Here is a 27,842-nt window from a genome sequence, read left to right as displayed (position 1 = left end):
ACTAATGGAATACACATGAAGACTAAACTTTTAAGTTCTTATTTTTCAAGAGAGCCCAAGGCATGTTAGTTCAATAATTTCGCTAAACTTGTAAAACCAAACACTGTTATTCTGTTGTCAAAAATAACATCATCTGCAAAATAGTACTATTGATATCTTACTGGAATTTATTGGAAGAAAATTTGGTGGATTACACCATTATCTTTACTTTTACAAATGAACTGAGACTCTCTCTCACTTCAATGATGCCTAAAGCACTTGACTTGCTTGAATTATGTATAAAGCTGAGCTTATGAATTAAAAGGCTTCCGCTTCATATCAGCAAATCTCCTTAGCCATGATCGCTTAAATGTACCTATCATTCCTTTGTTTTTAATCTACGCTGGTCCAAAATTTTGAGCATTTTCCTGTTTCAGAGTTCCAAATCCCTTGTCTTCTTCCATATAGCCATAGATGTAAATTATACAATTTAAGGTTCCTGTAGCCACCACTAGGGGAAGCTAAACAGTTTCCTGAGGAGATTTATTATTGATTTGAACCCCTAGACGAACAGTGGCATACATGTACGGCACTGCGGGAAGTGACTTGCCGACCAGTGCTTTACATGTACAATGTGTTGATCAGAGGGGCACAGCTGCTGTGCTTGCCCGATCAGCTTTTGTGGCCTGCCTGTTAATGACAACCAGGCCCCTGCTGTAACCATTGTCATATGTAAAAAACTCGGATTCCAGCAAATTAACACCTAAGATGTCATTCAGTGCTGACCGCCACATCTAAGGGGCTTACAGAGGGAGACACATCCCTCTCTGATCCCATCGGCTCCGTGTGATGTGATTGTGCTGTGCTGATGGCTTACCAACTACAGAAGCCTATGAGGTCAGCCCCCATAGACATTCACAATGCATTACAATACAATATGTATTGTAATGCATTGTAGAAAGGATGAGACCCTCAAAAGTCCCATAGTGAGACAAAACTTTTTTTTTAAAAGATTCTATATATATCACATAATCTACCTTGTTAGGTGAATGTCATAAAAAAGTAAAAAAAATAAAAACTATGCAAGAACAGATTATTTTGGTCACCTTGTCATCAAGGGATCAAATATGTATGTACCCCAAAATGGTACCAATGAAACTGCCTCCTTATCCCACAACAAACAAGACCATTGCCAAAAAAAGGTTTCAGAAATGGCTTTCAGAAAATGACAATGCCAAAACATGATTTTTTTTTCTCAAAAATACTTTGTGTAAAAGTGGTCAAATGTAAAACTATCATATATAAAATTGGTATCTCTGTAATTGTACTAGCAGAATAAAGATAGCCCAGAAATGGCAGACTGTTGTCTTTTCTTTATCGAGCTTCCAAAAAAAGCAAAATAAAGAATGATCAAAAAGTTGTATGTACCCAAAATAGAACCAAAAATAATGAAAAACTCATTCTGCAAAAAAGCCATCAAACAGCTCCATCAAGAGAAAAATATACATATGAGTTTCCAAAATGGGGTCACTTCTCCAGGTTCCATTTATTATTTCACCCCAGAGTCTCTACAGTTGTCAGCACAAGATGCATCCCCACATTGGGCCTAAAAAGGTGCTCTTTTATTCCTGAGCCCTGTTGTATGTCCAGGGAAAAGATTAGGGCCACATGTAGGGTGTTTATAAAACCAGGAAGCACAGCATAATAATAGGGCTGACTTTTCACGCTGGCATACACTGGGCACAACATATGGGGCATTTTTGTTAAATAGATTTTTGCAATACACCTGTGGGGTCAAAATGTTTACTATACCCCTTTGCAAATCCTGTGAGGCTTGTGGTTTCTAAAATGAGGTCACTTCTTTGTAGGTTTCTTTTTTTATTCAACCTCGGAGCCTTTGTAATTGTCAGCCAAATCACTAAACTAGGCGGCATCTATTTCCCTTTGAATCCATAGAAAAAAAATCTGCAGCTTTATAAGCAGAATGAAAAAAGCGAGTTTGGGTGCATGCGAGTGTGTTTTGATCCAAAATGTGTTTTGATTGTGACTTGAGATTACATGACTTTAGATTCGGGGACTTTAAAGAAAGTACTGCATTTATTCATTTTTTTATCATGTTCATTGCAATCGCATATCAATTTAGCAAGTACTGTATCTCTGTGATTGACAATATAATCCAGTGCACATCTTGTATGATGTATGCTATGCACCCCTGAAACAGCTCTTTCAGGGTGCATATTGCTGTGCAAAATGTAAGCAATTTGCATGTTTTGAAGCCCTTACACTGCATCTAAGTGAGCCAATTGCAACACTGAGATACTTTCACAATATACACAATATAATTTCATGGGGTTGATGCTCACTGAGCAGATACTCATTGGGGTAGATGAGGGGGAGGGTGGTAGTATGGAGGAGCAGGAAAGTGAGGTAGCTAGCTGGGTATCAATTAGAAGGCAGGACAGATGGAAGAGTGCCAGGAAGGCTAGCCCTGATATGACACAAGGTTGCAAAGTTGGCAGATGAGGCGGATATCAGTTCATCTGCTGCAGCAAGATACGTACTCTGCCAGTATGAGTAATGTCAGCTCAAGTAATTACATTATTGGAGGGGATTATATTGCAGATAGTTACCTTGGCCAAGGTAATAGAACTGGGGATGGAATGGAGGGAGGGACTAGAAAATGTGTAGGGTAAAAAATATCCCAGCACAAACCGCTTGACCAGCTTCAAAGGCTATTAGCCTTGCTAACTGGGGCAATATCCTCAAAAATAAAGATAAAGACACAAAATCGAATACTTTTAAAAACATCCTAAATGTTTATTGTGAGCGGTACATACCTTACGGGAAAAAAAGGGTCAGCCACAAGAGAAAAATAATATGGATAAACAGAAATGTAAAGAGAGCAATAAAAAAAAATTTTAAACAAGAAATTATTAAAGAAGCACTAAAAAACTATCAGGGAAAAAATAGAATATGTAAAAGACAGATAAAGACAACCAAACTGGAGACTGAGAGGCTCATTGCCAAAGAAAGTAATAGTAACTCAAAAATGTTCTTGAATTTTATAAATGACAAAAACTTAAACCTGAAAGTGTTGGCCCATTAAAAAGTGATGAGGGAGGAGTTGTAGAGGGCAGGGTGGAGAATGCAAATGTATTAAATATTTATTATCCACTGTATTCACTAAGGAAAATGAAATGTCAGATGAAATGCAGAGTGTCGAAGTAAACTCCCCATGTGACTTATCTGATCCAAGAAGAAGTACAGTGACGTCTTAAAAAGATTAAAATAGGCAAATCACCAGATCCAGATGGCATACACCCCCATATCATAAGAGAGTTAAGTAATGTTATAGATAGACCCTTATTTCTGATATTTAAGGACTCTATAATGACAGGGTCTGGCCTTCAAAAGCCATATAGTCCTCCTTACCTTCTGAGTCTTTCGGTGTTATCATACAGCAGTTTACGACCACATATGGGGTAATACCATATTTTTCGCCCTATAAGACTCACTCCCCCCCCAAAAGTGGGGGGGTGGCAGTGCGTCTTAAGAGACGAATACTGCCATTTACACTGATACATCGCCAACCGCGATGCTGCGCAGCCGGCGGTGTATCAGCAGGGAGGGAGGAGGGGTGGGGTCGGCATCTGGTATTGTAATGGCAGCCTGGTCCGGTGCAGTCACTGTATTCTATTACACCGGGCCCCGCTTACTGTAGTATTAATAGGTAACATGTAGGCATGGGCGCTGTTTTAAACTATAGTAATCCTCTGCAGCATAGAGAAATCCATGTAATACGGTACTCACTTGAAACTCCTGTAGGCAGGCTGGGCAGGCGGCGGCAGCGTAACGTCATTCACTATGTCACGCGCCTGCTTCATTCATAAAGCCACTCATAACCACTTCATAACTGAATTGGTCCTTAAAATTCTAAACCTTCTTATGTAAGGCCCCTTTCAGACGAGCGAGTTTTCCGCATGGGTGCATCACTTGAGCGTTGCGTGGAAATCGCAGCATGTTCTATAGGCTACATGCACACGAACGTTGTTTGTTTCCGTGTCCGTTCGGTTTTTTTTGCAGATAGGATGCGGACCCATTCATTTCAATAAATCCGCTAAAAATGCGAACAGCATGATGCGGACAGCACACGGTTCCGTAGCCCCACAAAAAAATAGAACATGTCCTATTCTTGTCCGTTTTAGGCATCATTACAATGGATCTGCAAAAAAAACGGATGGCATACGGATGTCATCCGTTTTTTTATGCGGATCCGCAATTTGAGGGCCGCAAAACACATACGGTCGTCTGCATGTAGCCATATTCTGCGTTTTTCATACAACGCTGGCCCCGTAGAAGTGAATGGGGCTGCATGAAAAACGCAAGCAAGTGTGGAAACGATGCACATTTCACCCGCGCAATAAAAACTGAACTGAAAGCAATCGAAAACAAAACTGACTGAACTTGTTTGCGAAATGGTGTGAGTTTTTCTGAACGAACCCTGAACGCATCTGAACCTAATCCGTATCGTTCGTGTGCAAGAGGCCTAAATGTCCTAAAAAATTAAATGATATTTACAAAATGATTCCAACATAAGGTAGACATATGGGGAATGTTAATTATTTAATGAGGTATCGCTGTCTTTCTTAAAAGCAGAGAAATTTGGACAATAGCGAATTTTTCCAAATTTTTTCCAATTTTCATACTGATTGGCGGGGTTTGGACACCCAGGACCCCCACTGATAAGCCATTTAAGAAGGCAGTGGCACTGCTATAAGCACCACGGCCTTCTCTCTGTTTTTGCTAGACCAAGTGACGACACATTCATGTGTCACGTGGCCTAGGAGCAGCTAAGCCCCATAGAATTGAATAGCGCTAAGCACCATACCAAGCACACCGCTGTACAATGTATGGCGCTGTGCTTGGGAAGCAGCTGATCGTGAAGATCCCAGGTGTCGGACCCCCACCGATCAGATACTGATGGCCTACCCTGAGGATAGGTCATAAGTATGAAAATCTCAGAAAACCCTTTTAACTCCATGACTATGTGAAGGAAAGCAGAAGATTTGGAGATGTGAAAATAAAACCAGAGGGTGAAATTTATCAAAACTGATGCAAAGGAAAACTATGAAAATTAAAAGGTGGAATCTGATTGGTTGCAATGGGCAACTAAGCTTAATCCCTTTAACTCTAATTAGCGCTGATTTTTATTTTTTTTACTATTTAGAAGATTACAAATTAATCAGCTACTCACGTTCAGTGAGTTACAAGGGGAAGTTTTGTGGACGCATTCTCAATGCAACTTGCTAGTTATGATCCCGAATTAACTTGTAGCAATAAGCTCTGTACAAATAACTGCTGTGAGAGGTTAAGACTAAGGCTACTTTCACACTTGCGGCAGTGTGATCCAGCGGGCAGTTCAGTCGTCGGAACTGCCCGCCGGATCCGCCGATCTGCCGCTGACTGAAAGCATTTGTGAGACGGATCCGGATGCGGATCCGTCTCACAAATGCATTGCAAGGACGGATCCGTCTCTCCGCTTGTCATGCGGACAGACGGATCCGTCTTGTACATTTTTTCACATTTTTATTGGTCTGCGCATGCGCAGGACGGATCCGGCATTTCGGTATTCTGAATGCCGGATCCGGCGCTAATAGATTCCTATGGGAAAAAATTCAGGCATTCAGGCAAGTCTTCAGTTTTTATCGCCGGAGAGAAAACCGTAGCATGCTGCGGTTTTCTCTTTTGCCTGATCAGTCAAAACGACTGAACTGAAGACATCCTGATGCAAACTGAACGGATTACTCTCCATTCAGAATGCATGGGGATAAAACTGATCAGTTATTTTCCGGTATAGAGCCCCTGTGACGGAACTCTATGCCGGAAAAGAACAACGCAAGTGTGAAAGTAGCCTTACGTATGAAATAAAAACAACTATAAAAAGTAACATTTTTGAGTCCCCCAAAATGGCAGTTTACTGCCAAACTCACAATGTCAAAGCTGCTACAAAAGAAACATAAATGGGGAAGGTTTTCTACCATCGCCCTCATACCGCAACACAGTTTAATACAGAACCCAAATGGATTCCAAGTACAGTGCTTAAATGTCTCATCAACAGAAAACTGCAAAAGCAAAGGTAGTCTACGGAATAATAAAGGTTATAAAATGTCATAGCAAGCAAGCCTGGCTAGATTCTGACATAAAAATATTGGTTATGTGGAACATAAAAAAAATCAACTTGTCACTTTCCAGACAAAAGTAAGTATTTAAAACACAATTTAAACCGAAACAAACAATATCTTACCATTTCTTTTAGAGTATCTGTATGTTGTAAGCCAGAACAAAGAAGTAGTTACTGCACTTTACTTTCTATTTTGGTCTCTATTTAATTTTTCTCTTTGCTATTTTATATTTGTTAGCTACTTGATCTTTATTGTCTTTGTTGTTGTTTTTTGCTTTTACCGTAATATGACAGCTGGACCATCTGCTTTCAGCAGATTTGGGGGAAAGCAGGATTGGGCTGTTGGATTTCAAGATGCCTGATCCTTTGGTTCTCAGGAGGATATGCCTCTGCCAGAGGTGTCTATTAGCATCTTTTTTGCTTTTTAGAATACATGCATGTTTGGCTAAGCCAAGAGGGTATGTAGATAGGGAGATCGGGTCGGAGAGCTGGCAGCCATCAGCTATCTAAAGTGTATTTCAGTCTGAAGTGCAATAACTTGTGTTTGGCCCGTACTGGCATTGTATTCCATGTATGATGCTATTTTACTGGTAGAGATTTCAGAAATCCAACAAGAAGCATCAGGACAAATTGTGATCCATTTGAAAATGTATCTTTCATACCTGTCATGGCATTGTTAAGTTGGAGACTATGGAATATAGCAGCGGTCAGCAACCTTCGGCACTCCAGATGTGTTGAAACTACAACTCCCAGCATGCTCCATTCACTTCTATGAGAGTTCTCAAAATAGCTAAGCAAGTGTGCATGCTGGGAGTCGTAGTTTCACCACAGCTGGAGTGCCGAAGGTTGCTGATCCCTGGAATATAGTATCAATGTGCTACATATATTTCATTTCTCCAAGCCTTAAAGGGGTTGTCTCACTTCAGCAAATAGCGTGTATTATGTAGAGAAAGTTCATACAAGGCACTAACTAATGTATTGTGAGCATCCATATTGCTTCCTTTGCTGTCTTGATTCGTTTTTCCATCCCATTATACACTGCTCGTTTCCAGGGGTTATGTCCACCCTGCAATCCATCAGTGGTGGCCATGTTTTTATACCATAGGAAAAGGCACGGCCTCTCTTGTGGCCAGGGCTGCAGGAGCGCACATAGGCCAGAGCTTTTTTTGTATAGTGTCCAAGCACGGCCACCACTGCTGGATATAGGGTAGGCAGAACCTCTAGATAATAAGCAGTGTATAATGTGATGGATGATGATTACATGTTGGACAGGACCTAGGAGCCGAATCGGGGTGCAGAGGAAGAGGAAGTAGCATCAGAGGAGGAAGGTGGTGTCAACGGCAGCAATAAAGGACAGAGGTGTGTGAATGCACCCTAAATCTTATGCCTAATAATTGATAGAGGTGAAAACATGTTATAGGGACTGTACAGTCTTATGTAAGAAAGTTTCATGATTGTATAATGAAAAGAGATATATAACTATTATCATCTTCAAAATCTTTGCTGTCAGTAAATACATTCATTGTTTACAGTCGGATTAAAGGGTGTTGCAAGCGATGGTCAGGAGGGAAGTGTTCCCTCCCAGCAATCGTCAGATAGCTAGGAGAGGACACCACTGCTATTACATGCAGCGATGTCCTCCACAGCATGGAGAGGAGTGATCTCTATGCCATCCCTCATCCGCATGCAGGACAGTGTAGTGCCAGCAGCAGATCGTGATTACACAGCACGGTCTGCCGCCGGAAAATCCAGATCTTTTAGAATGCTGAAAGATCTGAATTGCCCGATGATGTTGCTCATTCATCGGGCAATCAGAGGCAGTATTAGACTGCCAGATGATCCCTTTCATAGGAACACTCATTAGTGATCAACAGGCAGAAAATCTACCTGTCTAATATACCCTTAACAGTGGTATTACCTCAATTGTTCTTCTCTCACTCACATGTATACATTGTCTAAAGCAGGTCCCTCATTACACAGATGCTGCATTTGCAATTGGTCATCTTTCGTTTTGAATGATGGAATGAGACAACAAACAAGCTTGAATTGTTTATTGGCTGATCAGTGGCACAATTATACAGGCCAATTTTTTGGGAGCGAATGTTATTATGAATGCTTGTTCCCAATTACTGACCCAAAAATTATTTAGTGTAATAAGGCTTTAAATGTGTCCTGATCTAATCCTGATCAGATAGCTGATGGGATTCTTTCAGTGTAATGGTCTTCATGCTCATTGGAGTATTGTTGACCACAACTGCTGATTTCATCAACAGTCTAATGTGTATGGTTAGTCCCTGACTCTCTCCCAAAAGATGATGTAGTGGGAAAGAAGGATCAGGTGCATTGAATTTCAATTGCCATCTTCTTGTCCATCCTTCCAGGAGACCATGCCTCTGGTGGTGGATTTCTCCTCTTTCTCCATTGAAAGCATATATACATTGGGACAAGCTGAGCATGTATCTGTATGAGTGAGTCAGAAGAGATGGCTTTCCCACAAATAATTCTCCATCCTTCCTCAGGGATCCCCACCATTCGCAAGAACAGATGTCCTTTGTTCCTCTATTTGAATGGAGCAGTGGTTGCTCATGTCCACTTCATACAAATCTATGAAACTGACAGAAATTGCCACCATTCATTGATCGTGGGTCTCCCCACTAATTAGACATTTACCCCCTGTCCCATGGATAGGGGATAGGTATTGCCCATGGAAAAACCTTTTTAAGCCTATAGTCCAGGACAGGGATTGGTGCCAGTGTCATGTGTAGGTCAGAGACGATTGCCTACACTGGTACATTTTAAGAAACCATGACATATTTGAAATGGACAAGAAAGATTTTCAGATCCTGAATATCAACTACAAAAATATCAACTACAGACAAGAAGAGATCTTAAAATGGTCAAGTGGAAGCATAATGTTTAAAGGGAACCTGCCACCATGAAAATGCAATGTGAGCTACAGGCGCCTTGTTGTAGATCATGAGGTGCTGAAATACAGTTTTAGTGGGGAAAGATTCAGTAAAACTTATAATTTATACATTTAAATTCCTGCTCAATCTGTGTGGTCCTATTAGTGATTGACAGCATGCCCTCTATGACTGTGTATACAGAGAGAGCTGTCAATCACTGATAGGACCGCCTCCTTGACTTCGAAGCCCAGAATAACATATCACCGATCATGATCATATCTAATACAAAATAACAAATCACTGATCTCTACGGGGAGTAAACTGCATCTAGTTCTTAATGTTATAATAATCTAAACAAAAAAGTTTACAATAAAGAAATACAAGTAATATAATGATTGGATGGGAGGGTACTTACAGTAAATCTGCAGTATTTTTGAGTACCCTTCTCCAAACTTCCTAAGCTCAGAATGGGCAGGAATTTAAATGAATAAAATGCATAGGTTTTACAGATTTTTTTTTTCCCCGATAAAACTATACATCAATCTATTCTATAACATGCTGCATGTAGCTCAAACTCCATGTTCAACATTACAGGTTCCCTTTAATTACACAAATGGTGTACATATAATACAGTGGTTGTTTACAGGAAAAGACTTAAATGCCATCACCAACAGGATTATGCAAATTAATTTAATCTGTATAGCCTAGATCCAGGTCTATTTTTACATACAACTAATGATGAGTGAAGCATTTGAAGCATAATTGTTACTTCGTAGTAACAAATCAGTTTTTCCTAAAATGGCGGCTGTACTTGTTACAAAGTAAAAGTAAGTAGCCCGGGAATGTGAGATTACCCATAATGCCGTGCAGCCAGCCAATCCGCAGATGGCCATCCTCTGTGATGTCACAGCCCTTTAAAACCATCATCCCGCACAGTCTCCACCACCAGGGACAGTGTTGCTGAAAACGATCAATAGAAGAATAGGAGAGGGAGAGTGCGGGGAAAGGGTTTTATTTATTTATTACGACATTTACTTATTCCTACATCAGCCATAAATGTAATTCAATACCAATAAGATGGAATCCTTTATTATTCCAGTGCCAGCGTGCCAACCAATATCATGCAGTCTGCACCCTTTAGGGGGGCCAGGTCTTAATGATGACCATCCTCATCTTTTGCTGGCTTTACTTCTTCCAAATCATCTTTCGAAGTCTCCATGTCCTAGAAAAGTCAGCAAGATGCAGAGAGGAGAAGCTGGATGTTCCCGATGACATATTGTCATCGACATTAGATGATGTGGAAGTGTAGGAAAGGCAGATAGTAGAAGAAGGGCTCCCACCTGTATGGCAGGAGAACGCTTGGGTTGGAGAAGTGGGTATGACAGAGCTGATTAATATTCAGTGTTTACTGTCAAATAACCTGCAGATGATTGCAGCCTAGAACAGCAATAATATGCATATTGTTCCCACCTAACTAGCCAACGACCATACCAAGCCCCTGTTTAAAGGTGCATTAAAAGGTGCCGAGCAGACATTAACAATGAAGACCAACTATACAGTGTGTCTGCATTATTAAAAGGCAGCTGTGGGCTAATTGGCCACGCAGTTCTTCACGCAGCATGGCCGCTCCGTGTGGCCGTACCCTACGGCAGAGTGGCCTGGATATACCTTTTATAGCAATTCGTAACAGATCAAATTTCTTGGCTAAGTTGCTGAATCGAATTTTTCAAAACTTTGCTCATCCCTACTTACAACCATTGGATGATTCATTTTTTTGATTGATTTCTTTTGTGGTAGCATGCGGAAATTAACACATCTGTTTGATGGAATGTATTTTTGATTTTGTATCTGTGTTATTAAAAGAGATATAACAGGAGGCATTTGGAATAGAAATAACTTTCAGATATTAAATTCTTTTCAGCACAATCTTAATTCATCATACGCACAGATTGCTATAACATGCTAAATCGTTTAGTTAGAAGACTTTTTAAGCTTCAAAAGCTGAAATAAATCCATTGTGCCTCCTAATTTTTATTGCTAGTGTTTTTCTGCAAGTTTGAAAGTGTGTTTTCTTTTATTGATTTAGAGTTTGATGCTTGAAGCCTCAGTATTTATCTATACCTATCTACGTTTATTTTACGTTTGTAGATAGAGGACCTTGCAAATTGATTTACCTACTTGGTGTTTTTTCTGTTTTATTGTATTGCAACCTGGAATTAAATTATATTTTAATCTTACATTTATGTGACAAAACGGTCAAGATTGTTACAGTGAAATGAAGAAAAATATACCTTATTTAAAAAAATAAGGCAATAAAAACTGAAAAAATAAAGGTCTGGTCCAACCAGTTAACTTTAGAAGTCACATAATTTTATGATTATTATAACATAGTGTCACATGATGTGAGCATAAATCCACCTGTTTGGAAAGGCCTCTAAATCTATAACACTACTAAGCAACATGAAGACCAAGGAGCTCTCCAGTCAGGTCAGAGATGAAGCTGTGGAGAAATATAGGTCACGGTTGGGTTATAAAAAAAAAAATCATAAACTTTGAACATCCCATAGTATACTATTAAATCCATTATAACAAAATGAAAAGAATATGCCAGAACTCACAGACTGGGCAAGTAGGACATTAATCAGAGATTCAACAAAGACACCAACAATAATACTGAAGAAGCTCTAAAGATCTATAGCTGAGGAGGAAGTATCTGTCCATAGGACTGCTATAAGCTGTACAATCCACAGAAAGGGGCTTTATGGAGGAGTGACAACAAAAAAAAGTAATTGCTTAAATACATAAGGAAAACTTAAAGGAACTGGATAAGTTTTGCTTGGAAGAATGATCAAAAATCACAGTGTCTAGATTTACTGAGTTAATAGATATATCCCAAGAGACCTGCATTTGCAAAGTAGTGGCTTCTACAAAGTAGTGAATACCGGTGGATAATTAATATGAACATTAAATGTCCGTTTTTTTGTCTTAATTATAGTTTGTCTCACAATAAAAATATTTTGCACCTTAAAAGGGGTGGCATGTTGTATAATTCAAATGGTGCAGACCTCCCAAAAATCCATTTTAATCCCAAATTGTAATGCAGCAGAACAGGAAAAACAACACAGGGTGTGAAAACTTTTGTATACAGACCATAATATTTCAACTATCCAGTACTGGGTAGTAATAAAAAACTATATTCCCTTGGGTCCACCAGAGAAAAATTATTCTAGGTGCCCCTTCTCCATTTCTACAGAGTATGTGCATGATTGGTTGCTATGGGCAACTAAGCCAGTTTTCCTTTACATCAGTTTTGATAAATCTACCCCATTATATCACTAAGGTATTTGTGAATAATTTCATAAGAAGTAGACCCTAGTGGCAAGTGATTAGTTGCAAATGGGGTCATCATCTGCTTAATCTTTGGAGCTGTGTTTTTAGGGGTGCACTATTACAGCTTGGATACTAAACTGCCAATCTTAGAGTTAATATAGTTTACCAGTCTGACTGGGCAGTCCTGAAATCCTGAAGACAAGAAGGAATAGAAGCTTTTTTATAGCTAATTTGGAAATAAATAAAGTTAATATGTGTTTATATGGAAACTGATATTTAGACTGTACTGGACTTACGCTATGGACTCCGACACCGCTAACCCTGCCGATCAGCTGTTCCCTAGTAGGGCTGGCAGTGGAACTACACAGGTCTGTCCATTGTGAATGGGAGCGGCGCTGCAGTAATCAGCTCCATCCTGTAGACAGTGGGTGGAGCTGTGTAGTTCCAGCATCTACATCTGCACTGGAGCTTCACGGGACAGCAGATCAGTGAGAGTGTCAGACCCCCGCCAATCAAATATCAATGGCCTATCCGGAGAAGTTTTAATAATATCCCTGAAAATCAGTTGTGCACAGTAGTAATCTGTAGTTGCCAACAGGCGGCGAGCCAGATGGAGGGAGCCCTAGAGGCACATGCCCCATGATAACTTTTTTTTTTTCCTCTGTACATAGGGGATTTGAGAACCACATTAGAGGAAAATATCTTGAATTTCTGCTCTTCCAAGCTTCCAGAATTTGCAGGCAGAATGTGTGTATTGTTCAGCTGTGTGAGCTTGTTTATAGAAGATTAAATCATTTTGCAATAACAGTCTCTCCTTCTAGGGCCAACACAAATGTACTGAACAAATGGTAGTTTGTTTCATACTCAAAGCCACATTAAAAAATGAGTCTATCTAATTCCAAGTCACAACATTAGCCCAAATTCATTTTCTGTTTGTCTGAGTTCCAAACAGATTATTATATTTGGGCAATGTTTTGCTGAAATATACAGAATTGCCAACAGATGAATGGAATTTCTGAGATTTCTGCACCAAGGACACAGGAATATTTCATATCGCTCTTATTCCTCCCCGGTCCTGTTTTACATTTTGCCAGCTAATAAACAAGAACTAATATTAGTGATGACATATAGCAGCCCACCTATACAAGGATCTCAAATAATTTTCATCACTCAGCAGTCAGTGTGGTGTACAGGTTCTCATTCGGCAGATCCAGCTGATGTATCGGATTTTACAATAATGCTCCTTGGGACAAACAATATGCTAATGTTCTTTGAAGCAAACCAGACACCCATCTGTGGACAGCTTTTTTGAGGTAATTGCCACATAATGTGAAAAATTCATCCTGACCCCTGCAAGCAATTGGACAGGTCCCAGGAGCTACAACTAATTTATATACCATAGGTGGTTCTAATGATTGTCCCTTGTCAACACTATGGTCACTAACGTCTTCTGCCCATAAGGTTGTGCCTCTGCCACTATTTGGTCATACTGATTGCGTCTACCCCATACTATTGTGCCTTTGCTGCTAAGTGGATAAAACAAAGAAGTACTTGCTGTGCTACCACCCAGAAGAATCCAGAAGGACATTAGGGCACTAGACATCTGAAGGTCACATCTTTTATTGATGCTTTATTGATAATCTGTGGTTGTGTACCCCGAAACGCGTTACAGTGTCACAGATTATCAGTAAAGGGCGCAATCTTTAATTGACTAGTATCCTTTTGGATTCTTCCGGGTGGCAGCAAAACAGGTATTTTTTCCTCATTTTATACATTATTTGCCTACTGAATCTGTCCTCTGGCTCTACCTTGGCTTGCAGTATACCCTGAACAGTTGTACCTTTGCACAACTAAGCAAGGTGAGCATCTAAGTTATTGTTCTCTGGTTTCTAGTCTACCTGTCCTTGTAGCTATCACAGACATGATTCTCAATGAGGCACTCTTTTCTTTGTTTTTTACTTAGCACATTTGCTGCTAGGTTGTCCTACTGGTTGCTTCTAGCTCATATTATGAGCACTAATATCTTCTGCCTATTCTGTTATACTTTTGCTGTTAGTAGGTCCTGCTGACTGCCCCCAGCCAATATCATGGTCTCTAATATTTTCCCATACTGCCACATGGTCCTACTGATTGCCACCTACAGCATTCTGTGGTCACTAATTTATTTTACCCATACTACTGTGTCTTTGCTCTTGTCTGTCCTATTGATCTCCTATAGTCCATGCGGTCACTAACTCCTTATGCCTGCCTTTGGCTCTGGGTGCAGTATCATTAACTAATTACTGAGAATATGTCTGTTTGAGTCTAAATATATAAATAATCTTTATTTTGTCTCCCCCAATCAGAATTGAGGAACTGAAGGAACTTGGGGACCTCTCTCCACACTGGGACAATCTGCGGCAAAGTGTTATAAATCATTATGAAGAAATGTTGGGTGACTACCAGGAAAGCCTTGCAGAGCTTGAAAAATACACAGGTATTAAACTACACAATACCAAAGCTAACAATGAGGCACCCTGTTATGGTAGTCTCTTCAAAGAATACACTTTTTTTGTTTTAATGGGCTTCCAGGAGTAAACAATAGATGGTCTATTGTTCAGGTGGCCATACGCATAAAATAGAAGTTGGTTGATAGTTATACCATAGTCCAACAAACAATCATCTGGTAAACAATCATTTCACAGACACATACATACACATTTTAGACCATTATGGCCTTTGTAATGGCCATATACATTCAAAAGCTATTACAAGATAATTTAGACTAGCACATTCATATTCATAGTCACAGGTGCATATCCATCAAGCAAATATGGTTGATAAAAAAAAATGGCTGCACAACATTTGACATACAAATAATAGAGCTGAGAAATGGGGCTAATTCTAAATTCATGTGGTATTATAACTACTATAAATGGAAAAATTAGACGTTTTTTGCGCACATTTTTGATCAAACGTGTGTCGGCCCATCTACCAGGCGTCAAGGTGGCTTCCGCAAATGGGTACCTAACACTAACAAACCGCCTCTCTTGGATTTACCTAAGCCTAAAATTTTCAGGGCAGTGAAGAAACCAGCTACATTTATACTCAGAAGCCCCAGGAGATGGGCGTTGCACAGTCTAAAAGAGGCACCAATAACATTGCAACTAGCTGTTTTAAAACTCTATATGACATCAGTGGGAAGTGTAATACAGAACTAGTCAAAGAAATGAAAAAAAAGCATCACGTCATCTAGGCAGCCTAGGGGAGGAAGGCTTTCTGTAGAAGTATCATTAGCCAGTTGGATTAGAGTAGGAGAATGCTCTCGAGTCCCCATCTGTTGGCTCTTTGAACTGCTGTACAGAACACAAAATGGTGGCGGTAATGTGATTTATCCATGTGACCGCTTTCTTTGCTATCCCTGGACTGATCCTCTTCTGCCCATGCTCTAAACAGTAAACAAACATGTTCAGCATATGCACAGAAGAGGATCTGTCGAAGGACAGCACAGAAAGCAGTGATATGGGGGAATCAAATCATCACCACCATCTTACTCCTTATAGACGCAGCAACTGATCAGTGCAGCAATATTTCCCCAACAGATAGGGACCAGGGGTCTTCTGCTGTGTGCGTCGGGGTAAGTGGTGATGCCACATATGGACATATGTCACAGCAAAAATAGATTATGACCTGTTGGGAAGCATGTATAGAAATTGGCCAACCCCTTACCGTAATTGCTTTTTCTTTGGTGCGTAGCTAAATTTTCAGCCTAGGCTGAATTATTGGTGTCAGTACGAAATATGCAGTATTTTTGTGAAACACACTGAACTTGGGCAGATACTAGAACAAAAATGTAAGTTTCTTTGGGTGCATTGATGTTGTCTAGACTAGCCCATGTGTTGCTCACAGCAAACGTCAAATCATGATGACTCATTTGTTAAGCCATTTTTATACCGCCACTTCATGATGTTTATTTCTTGATTGTTCTCTTCCAAAGCGTTAAACGTTTCTTTTATTTTCTAATTGCAAATCACTTTTTGTTCACACTGGCAAAAAAATGCCCTGCTCACAGTAAATAAAACTTTACATGAAAAATGTTGCTTTGTTCTATTAGCCACATAAAAGCTGAATGGAATCCCCAAGATCTCTCGGATGAATAAAAAAAAAGAAATACCGCAATCATTCTTGTAGGAGGTCTTTTTTGTTGCCTGCTTCCTAAGTGCAGGCATAGACAAGTGAATTTGGAGTTATGGCTCTGGGGTACCACTATGATTAAAATGGATGGAAGTATGTGATGTGGGACAGTAAGCTTTAAGAGGGACATACGTAGAGCTTTCTTCGGAGATGTTGACATCATCAAGCAAAATGCATTTACTAAAGAGTTATTATCTTATGTTTATGCTGACTGGATAGAATTACTGTAGTATCCTCCTTGTGCATAAATGTAGTATTGGGGAGGAGACTAGTAAGAGTAGGCCTGTAGCAGTGCTATTATTCTATTACTCTGAAAAACATTTAATAAAAGTATTGCATTGCAAAAAAAAAAATCAAAAACAAAGATCACACACATACAGAAGAGTCCCGGGAAACAGAATAATACTCCAAGAAGTGAAATATAGAAGAGAGGTCTGTGTGTTCATTATTCTTATTTTGACAAGTCAATAAAAATGAGTTGTACTTCAGCTTTTGGCTTTATATAATGCTATATTTTAAGGGCAGCCAAAACATAATGTATGATAAATGTGCCATCATTTTCACCATGCTGGGTCCCTGTTGTAGACAGCAGGGGATGCCTGTCACTTAAAATGCATTAGCATATCTGCACATTAAATACTGCTCTGTAGATTGCCAAGAAGGTGCATGCTGTGATGCTGCAATAAAAAAATCTTCTCATTTCTTAAGATTCAAGTGCACAATAAAAGCAAAAGATGAACTGGAAAGATACAATGCATGCACCCTGCTAAGACTTAAGATAAAAAATAATAAAAAAGGAAAAATTATCATCTGCTTGCAGGGTGATGGTTACAGCTTTTTATTTTTTTTTTGCTTTTTCCCCCCCAGGGTCTTCCTTCAAATCCAGCTGCACGAAAGGAGAAAAGAGTCTAGAATTTGTTCCAATTAATCTCCATTTACAAAGAATGCGTGTTCACAGCCAAAAGTTAAAAGGTAAGGTTATTGGTCTTAAAAAAAAAAAAAAGAAGGGATTCCTAAAGGTTGACTTTTCTAATATTAAAGTGAGCAGTTCAAGTCTGATTATAACTGCTGTGCAAACAGGGATATCATGTAACTAGGGCAGGTGGGGGCGTACATAGCAAAGATCATAAAACCCAACCAGTATGGTGCTGGGCTTTGTCACCCAGGACAATAGGACCTAGTGTTTGGGCCAATATCCCACTGCTTTGTTTGCTAACAGTACACCCAGTAATAATAGGGATGGAACCAACCAGGAATGGGCCCGCTCTTACAGAGAGCCCCAATGACACTATATTATGTCTTTATCATATGCATCCCATTGGTAAGGCCATAGTCACAGCTCATGCTGACCTGTGTAATAAGCCTGAAGATGCCTCCTAGTGACTGCCTCTTTTATGCCTTAGTGACCAAGCAATTTTTTTCAATTTTTCTTGATCACATGCCAAGAACGCTTTTATTTTTATTATTCCATCGATGTACAGTAGTTTTTAATGGCACCATTTTGAGGTACACATAATGCATTGATTAACTGTTATTAACTCTTTTTTAGTGGAAGGCAAAAAACAGGCCATTGACTTTTTACATTTTACATTTTACCACATCCACTTCACGGCTTAAATAATAACTTTATTCTCTGGGTCAGTCCAATAATAACAACATTGTGTGTGTAGTTTTATTATTATTAAATATTAAGATTTACTACTTTTGCATACTAAAAGTCCTTTTCTCAGAGAAGAAAATTTCGCATTGTGCCTCCTAAGAACCTTAACTTTTTTTATTTTTCTTTCAAGAGAGTTGCTTGAGGGCTTGATTCTTCTACTTTTCATTTGTACCATTTTGGGGTACATAAGAAATTTTGTTTTTTTTACGGCATTCACTATGTGGGTTAAATATAACAATGAGATAATTGTATAGTATAAGTCATCTTAGATGTGGCAATACCAAATATGTGATATGTGGAGGGGGTTTTATCTTTTCCAATTTTGACAAGGGTGTTATTTTTAAAATAAAAGTTGGTTTAATTCTTATTTTTACCACTTATTAGTCCCACAAGGTGACCTTGACATGCGATTGTTCCCATAAGTAGTAGTACAGTGTATTATGCTGCCAGTAGAAAACTGACTTTAGCATAACCTAGTAGTTATTTACAGAAGGCAAACCTGGGGTCTTCATTAGACCTTCGGTTGCCTTGTAAAGGCATCGGCAGCCTGCTATCAAATTTGCTGCCTAGCACACAGCCTAGTCCTGGTGTTCGGACTGTAATTACAAGACTTATGTGTTCTGTAGGCATAGGGACCGCTAGAATCTGTACACAAAGAGTAACCCTACCAAATAATAATACACTTGCAGACTAAACATTACGGTACTTCGCACAGTGAAAATTGCAAATATGAAACCCCTAAAACCTTGGGCATTTTTTCCAATTTCACCCCCCAAATAATTTTTTTCCTGTTTTCCAATACAAGCTATAGTAAAAAATAAACCGTGCCATTCAAAATACAACTTGTCCTGCAAAAAATAAACCCTTATCTGGCTGTGTGAACAGAAAATGAAAAAAAATAATAAAATTATGGCTCTTGGAAGGCGGGAAATAAAAAATAAAATTGAAAAAATATTAGGTAGTGTCCAGAAAGGGTTAATGTTATGGCTGATCGGCGTATATGCTTTCTCTCACCATCTAAAGAGGATAAAGTCTCTATAAGAAGGAAGTGGGGCATCATCAAAGCTGCAGAAGGAGATGTATGATTTCTATTTTAAGACATCTGTCTCAAGGAAGCAATAAAGGAGAAGAAACATAGATCCTTAGTCCAGTATGTTCGCGAGTGGTCAGCGGGGAGGAGTGACTTACACATCCTTAGACAAATGATGCTGCCCTAGATAGTAATTGAGGAAACCTCCAGTTTATTGCGCTCTCCTCTCACATAGCCTTGGAGCCATGCTTCACTTTTATGTGCCCATTTCTACAAAGACCTGTAAAGAGTCTACGGAGTAAATCAACATTTCATAAGCCGATATGCAGAAAGGACATTTCTTTGCTGTAATTTCCCCGATTTTTATTTTTATTTTTTTTACCGAGTTTAATCAAGGCTTGTGTATCAAGAAATGAATGCGAGACAAAGAATGAAATGACAAAAATGCAAATTTGCGCCGAGGAAATATTCAGTAAAGGAAACGAGCCGTGTTGCCTTGTCTCCTGCTGACAGGAAAAATAACCTCCAGTTTGCTTGGTGTGGCGCTGATTGTTCGGAGTTCTTCCCTTCGTCTTCATGCATTATGCAAATGACATGTAGCAGTAACAGGAGCTCTGGGTGTCATAAAGATATGATCACTCTCTGCGGCGCTCGGAGCCCATCACGGAGAGAAGAAAGCACCTGTCAGGCTGGAGATGCTACATTTGCAGTGTTTTATAATACATGACAAAAGTTGTTGATGGTTACATTACTCTTTAGACTCTGTGTCGTAAAATGTTTTGACAAAGTTATATAGAAAGGCTTCATATCACGAAGTGGGTATTTGTGTTCACGAATGATTCTGTCCCCGAGATACACGCTGGTGGTTGCACTTTTCCGCTAATAATCATTCCTGGTCACAAGTGCATAAATAACTCAGAAGTCACCAATCCAGGTGATGGGTTGGGCTACAACTGTAGCTGTAAGCCAAAAGCATCCACATTAAAAGGTATAAAGACTTGAAATACCGCAGATCACTCTGTGTGGATTGAATCTATAGAATATGTGAGGTAGATTCATCAAACTGGTGTAAAGTAGAACTGGCTTAGTTGCCCATAGCAACCAATCAAGTGCCACCTTTCATTTTTCACAGCTCCTTTGGAAAATGAAAGGTGGCATCTGATTAGTTGCTACGTGACACTATGAGTTTCACTTTTTGAATCGAATTATTGAAAGAAATTAAGTTTTAATGATATTCTAATTTATTAAGATGCACATGTATATCTACATCTATTGACTGAGCCTTTACTGGCATTAAGGGAGATTTATCAAAACTATTTCAAAGAAGAGAGCAGTTGTCCACTGCAACCAATCAGGGTTCAACATTCATTCTGAAAAATGCTTCCCCATTGAGTTTACTTAGGCTAGTTTCACATTAGCGGCAAGGGACTCCGGCAGGCTGTTCCAGCCCGTGATCAGCTTGTCGGATCCGTCCAGCCGCTAGTTCACGTGTGCCCCGAGACTGCCGCTCTGTCCCCATTGACTATAATGGGGGCGGGGGCGAAGTTCCGGCGGCAGAGCACGGAGAGAGGCAGCCGGACTAAAAGTACGACATGCAGTACTTTTAGTTCTGCTGCCTCTCGCCGTGCGCTGCCGTGCTGCGGCCGTAACTCCGCCCCCGTCCCCATTATAGTCAATGGGGACGGAGCGGCAGTCTGGGGGCACACGTGAACTAACGGCAGGACGGATCCGACAAGCTGTTCACTCGCTGGAACAGCCTGCCGGAGTCCCCTGCCGCTAATGTGAAAGTACCCTTACCGATACATTCTCTTGTGCTTATCAGTGTATGAAGAGATTATATAAAAGAGGACATGTTACTGTTTCTGAAATGCCTAATTAATGAATAATTCTATTCCCCATTCAGGAGCATCTTTTCTTAGAACTCTCTTGTGCTCTCCCTCTCTTATTCCTCTTAACAATTAATGAATGCAGTGACAAGTGGGTGTTACTGTTAAGGCCTCTTTCACACGGGCGTTGCGGGAAAAGGTGCGGGTGCGTTGGGGGAACATGCGCGATTTTTCCGCGCGAGTGCAAAACATTGTAATGGGTTTTGCACACGCGTGAGAAAAATCTGCATGTTTGGTACCCAAACCCGAACTTCTTCACAGAAGTTCGGGCTTGGGATCGGTGTTCTGTAGATTGTATTATTTTCCCTTATAACGTGGTTATAAGGGAAAATAATAGCATTCTGAATACATAGCGCTGGAGCGCGGAAGGGGTTAAAAAAAAATAAAAAATAATTTAACTCACCTTAATCCACTTGATCGCGCAGCCCGGCTTCTCTTCTGTCTTCTTCTTTGCTGTGTGCAGGAAAAGGACCTGTGGTGACGTCACTCCGGTCATCACATGATCCATCACATGATCTTTTACCATGGTGATAGATCATGTGATGACCGGAGTGACGTCACCACAGGTCTTTTTCCTGCACACAGCAAAGAAGAAGACAGAAGAGAAGCCGGGCTGCGCGATCAAGTGGATTAAGGTGAGTTAAATTATTTTTTCTTTTTTTTTAACCCCTCCAGCGCTATTGTACTATGCATTCTGTATTCAGAATGCTATTATTTTCCCTTATAACCATGTTATAAGGGAAAATAATAATGATCGGGTCTCCATCCTGATCGTCTCCTAGCAACCGTGCGTGAAAATCGCACCGCATCCGCACTTGCTTGCGGATGCTTGCGATTTTCCCGCAGCCCCATTCACTTCTATGGGGCCTGCATTGCGTGAAAAACTCACAATATAGAGCATGCTGCGATTTTCCCGCAACGCACAAGTGATGCGTGAAAATCACCGTTCGTGTGCACAGCCCCATAGAAATGAATGGGTCATGATTCAGTGCGGGTGCAATGCGTTCAACTCACGCATTGCACCCGCGCGGAATACTTGCCCGTGTGAAAAGGGCCTAAGAGTTTACCCCGGCAAAATTCTGTCACTGGCTCAGCATCCAATCCCAGAGCTATGACACTGACTGACCTGTTACATGTGCACTCGGCAGCTGAAGACATCTGTGTTGGTCCCATGTTCATATGTGCCCGCATTACTGAGAACAATTATGTTTTATATATGCATATGAACCATTGTCATTGCAGGGAGAGCTGAGCCATTGCTCCTAGAGGCTCATTTGCATATGTTAAAACATGTTTCTCAGCAATGCGGACACATACAAACATAGGACCAACACAGATGCCTTCAGCTGCCAAGTGCACATGTAACAGGTCAGCCAGTTTCATAGGTGCAAATCTGCTGACAAATGCCATTTAAAGAATTTTATCTGGAAAGTCTTTATTTTTTATGGATTAAAACCGAAATGGTTTTACAGTACTGTATATTTAAATAGTTCACAGATACACATGGAAGTGTGCCCAGATATCAGGAGTGTACACAACATTGCAGACGTATTCCAGAATGTATGTGTATTGGTGTTCGCTGAGGCACAAAAAGTTGTAATAAGATCAGCAACTGAACTAAGGCTACCTTCACACGTGCGTTGTTGTTTTATAGTATTGAGCTCCGGCAGAGGATCTCAATACCGGAAAAAAAACATTTCCGTTTGGTCCTCATGCATTCTGAATGGAAAGAGATCTGTTCAGGAGGCATCAGGATGTCTACCGTTCCGGCAGCATTCCGTTTTGTGACAAGACACAAAACCGCTACAAGCTGCAGTTTTTGTGTCCGGTCATAAAAACGAAAAAAAAAAAACTGATCTGGCACTGAAAACAATGTAGGTCAATGGTGACAGATCTGTTTCGTTAGTGACGGATCCTTTTTTTTCCATTTTTGATTTCATACAACCGCATCCTAACGGAACGGATGGATCCTGATGTGCAAAATCAAAACGGATCCGTTTAATTCCGCTATTGAGATCCTCTGCCGGATCTCAATACCGGAATTAACAACGAAAGTGTGAAAGTAGCCTAAGTAAGCAAAGCTGCAGTGATTCAGAGTATTGCAGCTGAAATATGGACTCTTTACAATACTCCCGAAACCAGTCTTGTAGCCCACTGTCACACTTCAGTTAGAAGGCTCCAGTTGCAGAGTAACCATACCTGTTACTAATGTTGCTAAACTACCCTTTTGGCACATTTCTGAAAAGTTGTGGAGGGGATTTAGAATTTTGGACGTGATCCATACAAGTTGTAGTAACCTTGTTCTATGCCTTTATTGTCACCGAATGGAATTTGACATGTTTTATATCGGCCATATGAATGGTCCTCCACAATCCTCAAGGAGCAATGATAGTGACACAGCGTTATATGTAAATTCGGCATTGCCTTATTGTGTTCTGATGTCTTATTATAGGACTACAGAGCGTGAGGATAATTTAAATTGAATTATTAAAAAAAATAATAATAATTTGTTCAGTTGTGCAGCTTCTGCTTCTAGAAGGACTAATACCTTGAGAACAAAATTCTCTTATGATTCACATCAAATATTTTTCATTGTGTTTAAGGGAAGCTTGTATTACTGTGTGTGAAGATCGTTTATTATGCAGTGCTGCTCTATGCTTTACCATCATGCATTATGAAAGACAAAAGGCAGCTTTACCCATATGACAAATATGCATACTTAGCAGTCTCTCATTTACATTCAAGTAATGCATAATTCAAACCATTCTATACTTACAAAGAAAACTAAAACATATTGGTTCACACCGTGATACAAAACAAAGCTGTAACTTGGGATATGGTGACTATTAAAAGCTAGTTAGTTGTGTTCACTTGAGAAGATTGACTAGCTTTCTCCAGACCCTCAAGCCCTGCTGCTCTCGTAAATTAATCGCTTGTTATTAGAAGATGTGCACAAAGATCCTGTTTCATTGACCAAGTGCTTTATCATATTGCTACTTAACTAGGTTCAAGTCAAGTACTTACCATATATCTGTTCTTCTCCAGATGCCCTGTATGATGTTATCACCATTGGTGCCCCAGCAGCACATTCTCAGGGATTTAAGAGCGGAGGTCTCAGGAGACTCCTTACTAGATTCGAAGCAGAAAAACGAAAGTAAGTACAGCAATTAACTACAAAACAATGGATTAATCATACCAGGCCTTTGTTTAGCTTGATTTTGGCTGTATATCTTAAAAGATTCAAGCCCCGTTCATGACCAGGCTTGTGTTCAGTTTTTTTAGTACCAGAACCTTTGAAAGTCATTTATTTTTTTGGTTCGGTTATGTAAATAATTTTTGCTCCTTTTTTCAGTTATAGGGGCTTTAGTTTCATTTGAGCATTTTTTTAATTTTATAAAAAACAAAAGGGGGGGAAATATTTTGTTGTTCACATTTTTTTTTTTTTAACAGCACAAAGTCTAACAAAATTTTTTTTTTAAGTTACCGTTTATGATCACCAGGGGCGGGGCTACAAGCTGTGATATAGATTGGTGGCCTTTTGATTATTTTTTATTTATTTTAATTTTGTGTTGCTTTTTTAATTTTTACACTTCGTGCTCCCTATAAGGTCATACAAGACTTTGGAGGCATTTAACATGACTTTTTTTTTTTTACTGATTTCTCTTGTGACTGGGATCCAGTTACAGGGGAAATAAAACCCCCAGAAACATTGTTCAGACGTATTGCAGAGCTGATAAGACCCAGAAGCTCATGAAGGTACCTGATCCCCGGTGATCATATGATCACTAGGACCGAAGCAGAAAGTGCCATAAATACACCTATGTTAGGCCTATTTCTGGCACAGATTGCGGCGCAAAGGCTCTTTGTGCCGTAATCTGTGACATTTCCCTGCTCAAGTCAGGTCTAAAAAAGTGGGTGGGCAAAATGGTCTAAATGTAAGACAGCTAGGGAGGGAGCTGTATTACATTTAGAAGCAGCAGTGGATCTGCTGAAGTTATATAACTTCGGCGATCCACCACCAGCCCACAGCCTTATGAAGGACATCGTCTAAAACACAGGTCTTAATAAATGTGCCCCTAAATTCCCTGTATAGACATAGAGTACACATGTACTTTTAAAAATATTTTAATATATAATAGTGACATATCAAAGGTTTTGATTGGTAAGTGTCCCAATGCTGAGACATTCACCAATCACTAAAACAAGGAGAGTTCTCCTCACTGCTCCTCATAGACTTTCTATTGAACCCGTCTTCAGCAGCGAGGAAAGACAGTGCTTTGTGTCTACTCATTTTTAGTGATCAGTGGGGGGCCGCCTCTGCACTCAGACCCTCACCCATCAAAACCTTTGATCTGTCACTATTACATGTCAAAGTTTTTTTTCAGAGTACAGGTACACTTTAAAAGATGACATTCTGACAGCCTGTAGCCACCATTAGGGGAAGCATTATGAATGATTTATATATTGAGCTTAATAATAAAATAGTATGCAATAAAGTTTTTCAGTTCCCTCCTAGTTTCTTTGACTCAAACTTGTACCAATTTTCACCTGTGCTAGTGGTTAAACGTTCTGATGCACCTCTACTGGCAAATGTAAAAATTCCCTTCAGCAATCTAAAATGCTGTATCCTAGTGGTGAGAAACATGAGAAGTTCCTGCACTCTAGTATTGATATATGAAAGAGCTAAGTCTGCCAGAATGGCAGCTGCCCTTACAGACAGTGTAGGACTGGCCCACCAAAGTACCAGAGGATCCTCTGGAGGGCCCCAGCTCTCATGCTATAGTAAGCCACAGTGGTCCAGGAGAAAGATCTCATTTGGAGCTGCCTTTGGAGTTAATAACTTGCCACCAGGGACAATTTCTTTGATTCAAAATCTATTAGACTTGGAGATTGGGCCCCAAGAATAATTTCCTCTGGTGGGCCCGAAGAACCCCAGTCTGACACTGCTTTCAGAGAAGGGGTTCCAAGAGGAGGGAGCCCTTCTCTATGACATGCGTATGCCATGATAGGGATTTGAATAGGGTTGTCTTCATCGGGTAACCACTTTAATATGGGAATATGAATCTGCCCTTTAATTACTGGTACCATATACAGTATATGAAAGCAAAGCATAGAAATATTGGATGCATCTTCAATGGAGAAGATTAGGCTATAATTGATAGGCTAAATTATAATATGCGACATGGTATGGAACATTTTGCTTATGATCCAAACTTAAAATGATCATCAATAAATGGCCCCTAACTAATGCGTTAAATTTGGTTAGGGACTCCACAAGCCATCTTATATCTTATGTTTTCCTTTTACTCGCATACTAGGAAATGGGGGGGCCATATCATATCTATATATAAATGTGGAAATGGGCCCTTTAAAAACCAATGCAATAAGTTATTTTGTTTGCAGACCCCACAGCCAAAATATGTCATTTTTTTGGAAAATAATCACACCGTGTTCCACCAGATAGGTTTAGATGTTGTGAATTATACAGTCCCAAGACAGTGTTACAGTGGAGCTGGAGCAGAGGAACACACACACGGTATAACCTGAACCTTTTCCCCACTGGATACCAGGCAGAAATTGCAGCCATAGAGTCTACCTTTTATTGCTGCTGCAGGCTTTAGGGAGCCATATTAGGACTTTCAGTAGAAGTAGCCTTAGATGTCTCTACACATTGTTTTATGATCTGTAATACATTTAAAAGAACTCAATCTGTAGATTATATGACTATTATGTTATACGTATAAGAGGCAGCAATTTACAATGCTCATCTCTTAATAGATGTCATTGGCAGCTTCTATCATTGACTGTACTATTTGTGATCCTACTATAATTACAATCTGTGGAAACCCCCCTGAACTACTATAGTACATGAATAGATGGAGTGACATCAATTCCAAAGATGTAATTATTATCTCTGAACTCACCTTCACTCTCAGTAAGCCAGCAAATGGTCCATGCTCTGCTTTGTAATGCATACATGAACACCAGACTACAGAGCACAAGATGTTCAGGGACTGAAAGTGTCTGCAGTTAATATACATTTTTGGAATTTCTTTCTCTTCAACTATTGACACGTTATATTAGTTCATGGTTTTTTTTTTCATGTTGACAGTTCCGCTTTAAACACTTCCATAGACCAAGACATGAAATACAGTAGAGGGCTTTGTTAGGGCATCAGAATTAGATGAGACATCATCTGAGTGGTCCTACACTAGGTGTCCTATCAAACCTTCCCAATGAAACCCGGAATTCCTGACTAGTACACTACTTTTTTGTGGAGAAAGGGGGGGCGGGTCTTTTAGCTGATAAAAAAAAACTATTAAATTCATACATCTTTACAGTCCTTCTTTTGGGCCACCATTTTTGTAGTCACAAAACATTTTACTTCAATTTTTTTTTCCTTTAAAGAGCACCCAGTGCATATTGCAATTTATAAAAAAAAAAATGCCAAGGGACAAAAAAAAGAAAAAAATTACCACTACAAAAAAAGTGTTTGTGGGGTGTTTTATCATTTTCTGTTGGTCAACATGTAACATCTAGCCACAACAGTACAGTAAAAATACAGTTAAAAACACCTTTTTCTGCAGGTCCTTCATAGGACTGCTAACTGGGCCTCTACTATACCTCCAATTTAATTTCAAGATTATCTACGAATCTGACATAAATAAAATGTGGCATGTTCATATGTGCAGAGGTA

At 39.8% G+C, this 27,842-nt stretch overlaps 1 protein-coding gene across 6 annotated transcripts in view; it reads left to right on the top strand.

Annotated features, from left to right (window-relative positions):
• The window catches only part of INPP4B (inositol polyphosphate-4-phosphatase type II B), a 698,485-nt gene that overhangs the window by 499,621 nt on the left and 171,022 nt on the right, over nt 1–27,842 (top strand). For all 6 annotated transcript variants that reach the window (XR_005776353.1, XM_040418490.1, XM_040418489.1 and 3 more), the window contains 3 exons: nt 14,742–14,872; nt 17,437–17,541; nt 24,191–24,299. Coding sequence is in view for 5 of the 6 variants with exons in the window: in XM_040418490.1 (XP_040274424.1) it covers nt 14,742–14,872; nt 17,437–17,541; nt 24,191–24,299 (345 nt within the window). In the remaining variant the exon portion in view is untranslated. The remainder of the gene's footprint in view (nt 1–14,741; nt 14,873–17,436; nt 17,542–24,190; nt 24,300–27,842) is intronic.

Source organism: Bufo bufo, chromosome 2 (assembly GCF_905171765.1).
Source record: "Bufo bufo chromosome 2, aBufBuf1.1, whole genome shotgun sequence".
NCBI classification, from domain to species: domain Eukaryota; kingdom Metazoa; phylum Chordata; class Amphibia; order Anura; family Bufonidae; genus Bufo; species Bufo bufo.
Note: the sequence above shows the minus strand (reverse complement) of the source record. Positions and strands in the feature narration are given on the sequence as shown.